The following is a 13,204-nucleotide window of genomic DNA, read 5'->3' as shown; positions in this document are numbered from 1 at the left end:
TGGCCTTCAGATGCGCCCGATTTGCTTAAAAATCACAAGCTAAAAGACAAAGAGCTCACAAAAGCTAACGTGATTGCTGGGAATCACACGTTTCCCAGCCTGTTTTAGTCACAAGGTAACAGTTTCTGACACGGTTTTACTCCCTAAACAAACAAACTACCGATCTTAAATATAGGTCTTTTTAGAATTTCTACTAGCAAACTACGTACAGATCTATATAAACATATATTAGAGTATATATTCACTTATTTTGCTCCATATGTAGTTCTCTAGTGAAATCTTTAAGATGACTTATAACGGAGAAAGTAGAATCGACGACGCGACACAGATTCCCACCCTAAAAAAAATGATGCGGAAACTCAGTATTAATAGCACCAGCTTTATTATTTGCCAGAGTAAAATTGCACTAGTTGAAGTGCTCCATTAAATCTAGCTGGCTCCAATTGAGAATATGCATTTGCATAGTGAATGTAACAATAAACCATATCACCTTTGAGTACTCTCGGGTGCCCTATCAGCTACCGTATTTCCAACATAAGAAGGTATAGAAAAGGTGCTGGTAAAATACATCTTAGTAATGAAATCGTGCTAAACAAACAAACAATCCCTAAAGTTCATCCAACTTGACGCCTGAAAAAATAACAGGACTGATTCTCCTCCAGGAACTGCCAGTAGAGGCGCAGTGACAAAAAGTCGCAGCCATCACTTGTGGCGGGTTGGAGAGGCCCATGTTTCTGTTCACTGTACAGAAGAACACAACTTCTACCAGCATTTAGACTTCTACCAGCATTTGGACCATCCCCAAAGGGCTTAGCCGGGCGCAAAAGGCTACTGAGGAGAATATTCGCAATGTGCAGCTGAATAAATACAACCATGTTTCTTGTTAGTTAGTTTTAGAATGATTCTGGGACGAGGAATCAGTGATGAGCTCCATCTCTACATCCTGCTGCCTTTTGCGATAATCCTGAGCGGTCGATGTGATGATCTTAATGAAGAAGTTCACAAGCACAAGCCACACTACACTATTCCAGACCAACGCAAAAGATAAATTCCACTGTTTATCCTGTAAAAATGACAGTTACAGAAGATCAATAAACAGATATGCAATACCTAAAAAAATTATCTACGAACATTGATTAATGGAGACATGAAAATGAAGATGGCAACCTCCATTTGTGAAGATGGTGAGACTGACACAGGTGGTGATAAATACTTCTCCTTAGCACTGTGGAGTTTGGCAATTACAGATGGCAGGGTCGCTGAAAACCCAGGAATGTGCTCAAATATCCAGATCAATTCCTTTTCCATAAAGTACAATAGTTGATTGTTGCATAACGAGATGATAAACAGCGTCTGCGGAAGTGAGAAGGTACAATTCATGTGTCAGTACAGAGAGAGACTGCAAAGATTCATTTCAATCCAACCAGATAAATTAGGTGTCAAACTGATAATAAACCAAAATGATAAGAAACCCAGTTGAACATACAAGGAAATTGATAGTTCTCCACCTAAGTTTGTTTGATTTTCAGGAAGAAAAGGAGAACAAAAATAAGAAAAATTGTATCATTCATAGGTTGTTCTGTTGTGAGAAAGAAACAACATGGTAAGAATAAAATAAAATAAAAATAGCAGTTCGTATGACAAGTACATCATGTACTTTCAATGCAAGCATTAGTGAACTTATTATTTGATCACAGTACAAATAATCATATTTGAGTGAAATCTCTGATACTCCCTCCGTCCCAAAATAAGTGTCTCTGATTTAGTACAAAGTTGTACAAAATCAGCGACACTTCTTTTGGGATGGAGTTGTACTAAATCAGCGACACTTATTTTGGGACGGAGGGAGTACAATTCACACCATATTCTACAGAGATCACACGGAATAATCAATGTAGCCATGTAGGTCCCACCTAGAAATTTGCATGGGTAGCTTGCAAGATTTCAATATTTTGGTTCTAACTGGACACAGGACCGAAAAGACATGATAACATAAAGCACGCCTAAGAATATATTAATATGATGAAGGTAATACATGATTATCTCATAGGATCTGAAAGCGGACTAGAAGAACAAATCACCAGCAGACCAAGTAAAGGAAGAAATAATAAGCATGTGGTACAAACCTGAATATGAGTCTTGATGATGGCCTTCCCGATCAAAGTTGCAAAGAAGAACTCCCAGAAGGGTATACCGAATTGACCGCACATAATACCAGCAAGGTCAAACAGCGGGTTTGGAACCTAGTAAACACGAAGAATACAAGTTATGGGATGCACTATATATCCACTGGGTGTTAGTACTTGAGCTAGTTACATGTGTTAATTTTGGAATACAAAATGTTCAAATAGCATATTTTTGGCACCAAACAGAAAAAATAGAGCCGAAGCCTGCAAGAGCTGCATGAACGATATACTGCCAAAGCAAAATTCTGCATCTACTTTTTGTGTAAGAAATCATTACTCAAAGATAATGACATGACAGGATGTCAGACAGGATAAAGACTAACCGAAGCAAGTATCAAGATAGTGAAGAAGTTGAGATGTTGTGAGTGTGAAAGGAGCCAGCGTTTTGTACGATTCACAGTGGATGCTATTGGACCATCTTCTGACGAAGGAGCAACATCTAGCTCCTTGACAGCTTCTAACTCACTTCCTGACAAACGAGCTGCAACATGAAAAAGATCATTTGCTCAGTATGGATAGCTTAAAAAAGACGAACCTTGAGATAATGAAGATTGCAGATTTCAAAAACGCACAAGATATGCTTTGCTACAAATTAATTTCTAGAGTTCGACCATAACAATAGCCCTGAAATTATCAACTCCAGCATGCAAGGAAAGAGAACACGCAGGAATAAAGAGAGTTTCCTAAGACATGACTATAGTGACAAACAGTCTCAGAAGTTGTATTACATCCAATTACTGAGAATGAAACCAGTACTGTTTACCCACAAGGAGGCCACAAAAATTGTATTACATCCCATTACTGAGAATGAAATGAGTACCGTTTTCTTAGATTAGTAAGAGTTTCAATCTTTTTATAGGAGGAAAATAAACAATAACCATGAAATACTACTACAATGTGTCAGCACTGCATTAATGAAGCTGCTGAACTTAGGTACCTACGGAAGGGCACAAGTCAAAAGCTAAATGGATATGATAATGATGGCATGCATGTTACATAGTATAATAAAAAGTCGATGCTATAGATAGTGTTCAAGGGAAATCAGTTAAGAAACAATATAGAAAGAAGTAATATTATTATTATCTTCACATAGATTGAATATAATATATACTGTACAGCTGTAAAGTATCTAACAGGATATCACAATTACTTCAGAATAAAATGAACTGCACAATTACCGGCTCGTGATATAAAATAAGGAGGGAGCTCGCCAAGTGCTGTCCCGATACCCCAAAGAACAGCTTCCAACTGAACCTGAGGGAGTAGATCAAAGACTGGGATCATCACCGAATGATCTGATGAAGGGTACATCGGCGATCCAAATTCCGAACACTTCTTGTCAAGCCATGATGGCGCCTGTTTAAGCAGTATGGTATCATATGGAGCGGTCTTCAAATCGACACGACCGCATTGAACGGCCTTAATAGTGAAGAGAGCAATGTGGGGCCCAAGATACAGCACAAATGTATGCAAACCTGAACCTGCATTTCAAATACTAATCCATCAATTTTCAAAAATGAACTCCTTTGCTCCAAGCAAACAAATAAACTTTAAAGTTCTATTTTCCAATTATAACACTTCAAGCATTCAGTTTTACGTGCCTTGGCATATGATAAAGGGATACCTATCATCAACATCACAAGACAACTGCTAATTGAGTATACAATACTAACTAAGCTTGGTATAGGCTTTACCATGCCTAAGTCTCTAAGATGACCAAATATTGTTCTCACAGTTTGCCTAAATGATGTCTCAAAATCATCTGACAATTCCAAATATCCACATATTCTGCTAGAAACATGAATATGGTAACTGTATCCTTCTTTGGGTGCAAAAGAGCGCAATATACACTAGTCATTGCAAGAACTTAAAACCAACACTTTAAAATGCCACAACTTCTAACTCTACTGTACAACTTGGCAATGCTGCAGTTTTTGCTCTCCTCCCCAATTATAACCTTTCGAGATTTTCACTAAGTATGACCTTTAATTATTTTCCCAAGGTCAATACATTATAATTTTCTGCTGATATTTACTTTGTAATAACACAGAAATAACTAAAAATATAACAAAAATAAAGGAGGCATTAATTTTTCAAATTAATTTCTAGCCAACTAATTCATGTTCACTAGATGCTTCAGCCACCAGACAGTATAGTTTAACTGTTTAAGTATAAAAGGGAAACTAGTTGTAGGACCAAAAGGGACAATATTACGTATATTAACACACTATTCATTTGCGCTTCCTTTACAATGCGTGATCAGACTACATAATCTTCAGAGAAGTTAATGACACTTGCCTAGTCCGATTGACGAGGCCACGCCTAATGAAACCCACCACAACACAAATCTAGCATAATTAAGGAACTCCTGCACGTGCTGCATAGAAACCAGAAAACAAACATTAGCACTCATGTGGTTTACAAAATGCACTATCCACATTTAGTATGTCAGTCTACTCAACAAATGTAATGAGTCACCCATAGAAATGTAGTACACCTTTTTGTGCAGACCATCCGTAACCAGAAGTGCAACTCCAGGAATTACCACCAAAACAATTAGGACAACAAACAAAGCACCTTTACTCAGGATATATGCTGCTGATCTTTTCAAGTATTGCAACATAGCTAACATGAAAAAGTGCAATGTCTTGAATGGGTGCTTTGTTAGTGTCAAATTCTCCAGTTCCAATTTATGTTTCTCACGGATTTCTGAAAATAAATAAACAGTTAGGTTACACAACACAGTATGTCAACTTCAATTGGTTACATAGAATACCCAACTGTAAAAAGCTGTGTTACTACAACAGATCTAACTAAAGCAACATGTACCAGGTAGAAGATACTAAGATGCCAAGTTTTGAGTCAACAAAGGAGATAAATGGAATGCAAGCAGTTTTCTCATTAACCAGACATAAAATTATTTGTCTAGCCAGTCATTAGCACAACCACTAGACTGTGTTAGCAGGACCAGTTATCAAGAACGGGTGGTTCATATGAATTAACTTGATTTTGAACTGCCAAGTTGATTTGCTATGTAAGAAGGAACGATACAGGCATTGCAATTGAGCAGTAGATATGGTAAAGATCTTTAACATGAAATAGTAGCTACATGTAACCAAATACAGTAGTAAATTGGGAGGGCTTGATTAGTTTTTCTCTGGTTTGAGTTGTGGCAAGCAAGGCCATTTGCAGTGCAGCCAAGTTCGACAAAGTTAATGGTGTGGAATACAGAACCAAATTAGATATCCAGCATTCCCTGCTAGACATTGTTGAACTGAAGAAACCACAAAAAGTTTGTTAAATTATGAACACGTTGGTTTGAGTTGTAACAAGCAAAGTCATTTTGCAGTGCAGCCATGTTCAATCACAAGTCAAATGATGCTGCATGCCCACGCTTAGCACCTATGTGAGCTTAGGCAGGTAGCTAAGCAGCAATGCAAGACGGTGGGCACCTGGCACCTAGGTTTATATCACTGAATTTGTTTCGATCCTAGGTTAATGCTTCACCTCAGATACCGAAGAAAGCAGGCATCCAATGAGATTATACTAACTTACCATAAATGGGAATGGGTTCATTTAACACATCTACATCGCTACTCGAATCTATGCGACATGTGCAGGCTCATAGTGAAACTCTGCGGTCGCAAACGCTGATAAAGCAAAAAAAACCTGATGTATCGCGTACACGCCATGTCACAGGACGGTGACTACATTTAAATCCGAGCAAATGCTAATAAATGACATCACCATGCTAGCACTGACAAATAGCTGACGTCTATAGCGCTTGCCCCCCGCGGGCATCCCCAGCCCAGCTCAGCTAGACAACCACAGCCCCATTCCAAACCCACGCTACGATTACGGCCGGCGGCAGCTAGCTTCGATCCAGAAGACGGACAACGCATTGGCACCGCGACACGCGGATAAAAAAAAACGAAGGCGCGGATCTCACCGGAGATTACGCCGTCCCCGGCCCTCGAAGAGCCCCGGGCCGGCCCCGCCGCCGTGGCCTTCCGGCGCCCCATCGCTCCCGCCGCGGCGCGAAAACCCTAGATCTCGCGGCCCCGATGTGCCGGCCCCACCATGGGACGCCCGGGGCGACGGCTCGAGGCTCCTCCCGCGGGGGCTCGGTGGGCGGCTGGGCGGTCGGAGATCGCGCGGCGAGATCGCGGAGGGAGGTGGCGGTTGGAGGAGGGCGGGGCGGGGCGCCGAAGTAATGGCGTGGTGGCTCCCGTCGCGCGGCCTGTCTCTTTTTTTTATATTTCTCCGGCCGGTTCTCTCCCCCAGCCCCAGGGCCGTTGTTTCCGTTGCTGCGGGACGGGTGCTGCGCTGCGAAATCTGGACTCGCCGTTTAGCTGGGAAAAAAAAAACTGGCGCTGCGCGCTGGGCCCGTTGGTTTGTCTCGTCTGGCGGGCCCGGGCGTCAGTGGCGGTTCTCGGCGAGTGGGGCGGTGCGGCGGGTCGCGCGCCGGGAGACGGGAGACGGGAGACGTGCACGGGAGGTGGTTGTGCGTGTACGTGGGGGGAGCCCTTGCTGCTTGTCGTTGCTTGCAAGGCGTTCCAAGGCATGGCGCACTGCTGGGGAAATGGCGGCTCCGGAATAGTAGTAGTAGAATACAGGGAAGATGCTCTTTATCCCGATCTCCCATGTTGGGTCGATTTTTCGCAAAGGTGGCCAGCCCACGCGTTGTTTTCGCAAGCGTGGCCCCTAGGGTGAAAGAACTCACTGAATAATGACCCTTCGGAAAAAATATGTCACTCGGCTGACCCTTTTGTGTGGCGCCCGACACTTAGGCGTCACACTACACTGTGTGACGCCTAGCCGTTCGGCGCCACATACCCCCCCGACCACCTGGCAGAAAGCCGTGTGACGCCTAAGCCTCACGCGTCACACATTGTAATGTGTGGCGCCGAACGCTTAGGCGCCACACATTGACTTAAACAGGCACGGGCCAGCCCCCCTCCCCACCCCCTCCTCATTCCCCTCCCCCAGCCCCCTCTCCCAGCCACGGGCCCCTCTTCAAATCCTTCACCAAATCTGAAGGTTTGGAGCGGGCATTTGTTGTCCAATCACTCCCCTAAGGTAATCTCCACCTCTCCCCTCATTCTCATCCAAAGAAAAATATCTTGTGGTCTTTTTTTGCAAATTTGAGGAAACCCTAGTTTTTCATGAAATGTGGAATGTATATGATATTGTTGTATTTGTTTGTATGTTATGATAAGGGGTATGATGGTGTTATGATTAGGGTTGTTTGGATGTTTGCATTATGGTTGTTTTAGGGTTAGGCTAGGGTTAGGCTATGGTTAGGCTAGGGTTAGGGATGTTTGGTTGTGTTAGTTTTATGATGGTGTTAGGGTTATGGATGTTTGGAAGTTAGTAAGTAGATATTGTAGTTGTATGATTGCTTATAAAAAAGTTCTATGTTTTCTTGTTTAGGGATGGGAAGAACATGTGTTTATGTTCATCACGTGGACAAGGATGCCTTTTTAAAAGGCAGTATTGATCCGGACCCGGATGAGCTTGACATGGTGTTCGATTTGTGTCCTAGCTATGGTGAATTGTTGGAACAAGTCCGAAAGGATTTGAATTGGATGGACCCTAGTGATGTAGTTGAGTTTGATGGTAGGCATAATGTGGGATTCGGAATGCACATTTGTTGGAAGACCATGTGTGTCAACTCCGAGCAACGTTGGCTTGCATACAAGGATACGGTGGCCGAATCACTAGATAAGGCTCTAGAGTTATTTGCCATCAAAACAAATGTTCCTAACTTGTTGGATTTGAACCGGGTTGCCTCTTCGATTGTTGAAGCTATTCCTGCACCCATCAACGAAGAGGCCAACATTGAACCTATTTCTTGTGTCGATGAGGCCAACGAAGAGGTCAACATTGAACATGAACCATTGGTAGAGGCTAATGATGAGCACGATGATGATGAGAATGATGGTAATGTTCTTCATGACAACAATCTTGGTGATTTGGACAAATATAATTTGCAAGAGACAATGGACCATTCTATTCCGTACTCACATGGCTATGCCTCTGATTCTGACGATGAGGGTCCCGATGAAGAAGTTGATGAGGAAGGGTTCACGGCAAAGGAGGTTGAAGCTTTCACGAAGGTATTAAAGCATGATCACTGGAAACCATTGTTCGAGGATCTTAGCTTTGCGGATGAAGCCGTGGTTGACGGAGGCGAAGGCATATTGTTTGGAGTTAGGCCACCTTCTCATCGGGACACACATGGGAAGAATATTATTTTGCCGGGGTCAAAGTTCGAAACATTCTTTGAACTGAAGATGTGGTTGGATGAATATTCTGTTACGCATTATAGGCCACACAAAGTTGTTCATTCAAACATGAAGCTGCGTTACACGGTTGCATGTGAGGATAGAGGGTGTCCTTGGATTATCCGTGCAAGACCATGGAAAGGAGGGCCAGGATGGAACATTGTCAGTTGTATGCCTCACATGTGTCGAGGCAAGAGGGTTGATGGTGCCCTTTCGTCGCAAAGCCATAGACAACTCACCTCCGAGTTCATCGCTTATAGGCTTTCCAACTCCATCTCCTCTCTTCCTACAATGAGCATAAAAAGCGTACAAGACCTTGTGAAAGCCCTCTTTCACTACGAGGTGAAATATGGTAAGGCATGGAAAGCAAAGCAAGCCGCATTCAAGATGTTGTATGGTGATTGGGAGCAAGCATACAACCGCATACCTAGGTTGTTGGGAGCTATTGCCCACACTAACCCGGGCATGGTTCGTGTGGTCGAGCCGTATGGGGAGAAAACAAGGATTCTCAATGGAAATAGGGTCCGCGTATTTGGCCGTGCATTTTGGGCATTTGAGCAATGTGTGAGGGCTTTTCAGCACTGTCGTCCTGTCATCTCCATCGATGGCACGTTTTTGACCGGACAATTCAAGGGCACTTTGTTGGTTGCAATAGCAAGTGATGCCAATAACCGGTTGATGCCTTTGGCTTTTGCTTTGGTTGAGACAGAGAACAATGTTAACTGGGAATGTTTCTTGCATATTTTGAGAACCAAAGTATTACCGTTTGAGAGGAAAATACGTGTCATATCGGATCGCCATCAAGGCATACTTAACGCGGTTGACATTGTCATTCACGGCCATGCTCCTTTGCATCATCGATGGTGCATGAGGCATTTTTGTGCAAACTTCTACCGGGCATGTGGTAGCAAGGAGTTGGCGGATGATCTTCAAGATTGTTGTCAAGCATTTTCGGACAAACGATTTGCAAGATTGTACAATGCTTTGCTTGTAAACAAAAAACTTGATGCAGGTGGGCTTGAGTTTCTGAACAGGCACACTGAACTTCGGGCCAAGTGGGCACGAGCTTATGACGAAGATGGCCGAAGATATGGTCAAATGACAAGTAACATGGCAGAATGCTTCAACCGGGTGTTGAAGGGTGTCCGTGCGTTGCCGGTGACGGCAATAGTTCAATACACATTCGACAAGTTTAGAGCATACTTTCTAAAGTACTCGCAAGAAACAGATGATCTGGTTGCGGGAGAGAACAAGAAAAAGTACAAGTACCAGTTTCCACCAAAGGTTGACAAATGGATGGTATTTCAATCACGGAAGGCTGACTCCCAAACGGCTACCCTGTACAACAACGAGGATTGGACATACCAAGTGAATGAGCCCGGAGGAACGACAAACGATGGCCAGCAACACGGAAACAGAGCGTTCAAGGTATCTTTATCCTTGTGTGATTGCTCTTGTGGGAGGCCAAGGTTGCTTCATCTCGCATGCTCGCATTTGTACACGGCAGCTCGCAGTAGGAATGTGGACGTCAACCATCCACTAACCGTGAGGGAGTCCGAGTTCTCGATCATGACCATGAAGCATACATGGGCTCCTAGATTTGAACCATACTTTGACCAATCACAATGGCCGGAGTATCATGGAGTACAACTATGGCCCGACCCAGAGTGGAAGGTTGTGAAACTGGGAAGACGAAAGATAAAGCGTTTTAGAGGAGACATGGATGGATGGGGCCATGGTGGTGGCAGAGAAATTGGGAACAAACAATTCCAAGAGCCTACTGAGAGATCACATTATGGAGAGTGCGGTGTAACAGGGCACAACACAAGAAGGTGTACAACGCGAAAGAAGAAGTCCAAAAACAATGATTCCATGTCAAGCCAACCAAGTCCTAACCAACCAAGTTCAAGCCAACAAGGGACGGGTCAAGGAAGCACGAGCCAACAAGGGACGGGTCAAGCAAGCACAACCCAACAAGTTCCTACTCAACATGTTCCTAGCCGACTTGGGCTTACTAGAGGACGTGGTGCTAGAGGCAGTGGTGGTGGTAGAGGCAGGGGTGGTGCTAGAGGCAGGGGTGGGATAGGTCGTGGTGGTGCTAGAGGCAGGGGTGGGATAGGTGGTGGCGGTGCTAGAGGCAGTGGTGGGATAGGTGGTGGACTTACTAGGATTGGTATGCGTGGATACCTACGAGGACCATTTCCGTATGTCACATATTTGACTTATCTTTATCATGTTGTTTTTCATGCTCCTTTGTGTGTTATTTTACTAACTATGAGCTTTGATGCATGTTTTGTAGGTATGGCCGCTTCTCAACCCAACAAGGCAAAAGCGGAGTGGGGGGAGGAGAAGGATGCAGCCAATGAGGAGCAGCGGTTGATGGAGAGGGCTGCAAAGAAGTTGAGAGAGGAGGATGCAGCCGAAGCGCGAAAGAAGAAGGATGAGGAGCATAAGGCAAGGATGGATGAGGAGTGGCAAATGGAACTTCAGCGCATGAGATATGAGGCTAGGATAAAGGAGAATGACAGGAAGACGCTAGAGAAACGTAAAAAATAATATGAAGCTAACTTTAAGAAGATGATGGCAGAGGGCGCAGCAAAGAGAGAGCGGGAGCATCAACGCTTCACGGAGAGGGTTAAGGAAGAGGCTTCAAAAATGCGCAAAAGGGAAGAGGAAGAGGAAGAAGAGAGGAAGAAGAAGAAGGGAAAGGGGCCTTGCTCGACCCAATAGAGCCGGATGCTTCTATTCTCATGCGCGCTTTCATCTTTGAACCCTATGTGTTGTTGAACCCTATTTGTTGTTGAACCTTGTTCGCTTGCGCGCTTTCTTACTATGAAACTCCACTATGTATGCACTTTTGGACGTATGTTCTTTAAGAACCCTATGTATGTTTGAACTCCACCCTCTTTGTGTTGTATATTTGAACTCCTCAAGCACTATTTGTGATGTATATTTGAACTCCTCTCAAACACTATGTACTGCAGTTTTCAAACTTCATAATTGGCGCACATGAAAAACTTCATGCCCAACCAATCTGAAAAATCTTCCAACTCCTTCACCTTGCAAAGATCACCGCACCAACATCGAACTGCTTCCACCCCCCGAGGCAAACTCGCACTCTTCATTTTCTTAGGCCTGATGCTTTGATCCGAGCAAGGCAAACTCATATTGACTAAAGCGGTGGTAGTGTTCTCAAGTGAGGCTGGATGATGGAGGAAGGCAGTCCAATGCCTCATTTTATAGACCGGAAAGGATACGTCGAAATATTGGCGGGAACGGAGGAGGGAAAGGTGGCGGGAAAGGAGACGTGGAAATATTGGTGGGAACGGAGGAGGGAAAGGTGGCGGGAAAGAAGACGTGGAAATATTGGCGGGAACGGAGGAGGGAAAGGTGGCGGGAAAGAAGACGTGGAAATTTTGGCGGGAACGGAGGAGGGAAAGGTGGCGGGAAAGGGTGTGCTCAAGATTTGGGGGGAACGGAGGAGGAAAAGGTGACGGGAAAGAGTGTGCTCAAAGGTTCCAGCAGGTTTTCACATGTGTGGCGCCTAAGCCTTACACATGTGTGGCACCTAAGGCTTAGGCGCCACACATGTGAAAACCTGCTCGAAGCTGAATTTTGACAGCAATACAACATTTTGACAGCATATATTTTGACAGCATATATTTTGACAGAAATTTAAAACATATGTGCAACACAAACAACAGAAGTGCAACACCAACAAGTGCAAATGATTGTTCACAAGTGCAACATCAACACCAACAACACAAGTTCACAACTCCTAATGGTTCACAACACCAAGTAAATGGTTCACAACTCCAAATGGTTCACAACAAAAGTAAAATGGTTCACAACACAAGTGCAACACCAACAAGTGCAAATGATTGAAAACTCCAAATGGCTCCGGTTCACATCTTGGCGCCTCGTCCCCTCTTAGAAACTAGCTTCTTTCTTCTCAAAACTACAAATTGCTCCGGGTCATCCGACTCATCGTCATCGTCATCCTCATCGTCCATGCTTCTCATCCTTGAGAAACGAGAGCCCCCGGCGACCGGGTTCTTTCCTTTCGCATAATCATCCGGTGAGTACCGCCTAAATTCCTTCCTAGGTTTCAACATGTAAGTGGAGCGTTGGAAAGCCTTCAACGTCATCCCGTCCGCAACCTAATACATATGAAGGTTGAAAGTTCAAAGTTGAAGGTTGAAAGTGCACAATGTTTTATGGCTATGTCATACCTCAAGAGTGTCAACATCATCCTCTACAGTATTTCTTTGGGTATTAGCTGCCGAGGTAATGTCACCATCGTCCATACGAGCGCCCGAAGAAGCTGAATCGTCTAGAGTACTTCTTTCGGATGAACCGGATCTCGAAGGTGAAACATATTCAGGGTCACGGCAAAATAAAATGTTGGATAGGCGCCGTAACTTCTTGCCCTGTTCCTGTTAGATTCAAATATAAATGACATATATAAGGTACCGTATGTTGCATTCGTGGGCAAAATAATAATAATGGCACAACACCTTTATGAAAAGACGAACTGCAGATTCTCCCTTTTTCCCTCGAGGTGTCTTATCTAGAATATCTTCGGACTCATCAGCTTGTTTCTTGACCTCTTTGCGCTATGATCACAAGACAATGACATGCAAGTGAATAGGTGTACTAGCATTCATACTTAACATAGGTGAGCACACTTACCACAAAGTTCAGGACAGGGGCGAAGGAAGTTTGTACCCT

The 13,204-nt window shown here is 43.9% G+C and overlaps 1 protein-coding gene and 1 pseudogene across 1 annotated transcript; one reads left to right on the top strand and one right to left on the bottom strand.

Annotated features, from left to right (window-relative positions):
* Nucleotides 1-359: 359 nt before the first annotated feature.
* Nucleotides 360-6,504, bottom strand: LOC123444560 (vacuole membrane protein KMS1). Its single transcript, XM_045121328.1, has 8 exons — nt 6,136-6,504; nt 4,684-4,895; nt 4,485-4,563; nt 3,365-3,667; nt 2,510-2,667; nt 2,127-2,243; nt 1,168-1,353; nt 360-1,063 (listed from the first exon to the last, which is right to left on the bottom strand). Exons 1-8 carry the CDS (start codon nt 6,206-6,208, stop codon nt 884-886), a joined length of 1,308 nt encoding a protein of 435 aa, XP_044977263.1. The 5' UTR covers nt 6,209-6,504; the 3' UTR covers nt 360-883.
* A 4,270-nt stretch (nt 6,505-10,774) lies between these two features.
* On the top strand, nt 10,775-11,233 carry LOC123440328 (annotated as a pseudogene).
* Nucleotides 11,234-13,204: the final 1,971 nt, after the last annotated feature.

Source organism: Hordeum vulgare, chromosome 3H, assembly GCF_904849725.1.
Source record: "Hordeum vulgare subsp. vulgare chromosome 3H, MorexV3_pseudomolecules_assembly, whole genome shotgun sequence".
Taxonomy (NCBI): domain Eukaryota; kingdom Viridiplantae; phylum Streptophyta; class Magnoliopsida; order Poales; family Poaceae; genus Hordeum; species Hordeum vulgare.
Note: the sequence above shows the minus strand (reverse complement) of the source record. Positions and strands in the feature narration are given on the sequence as shown.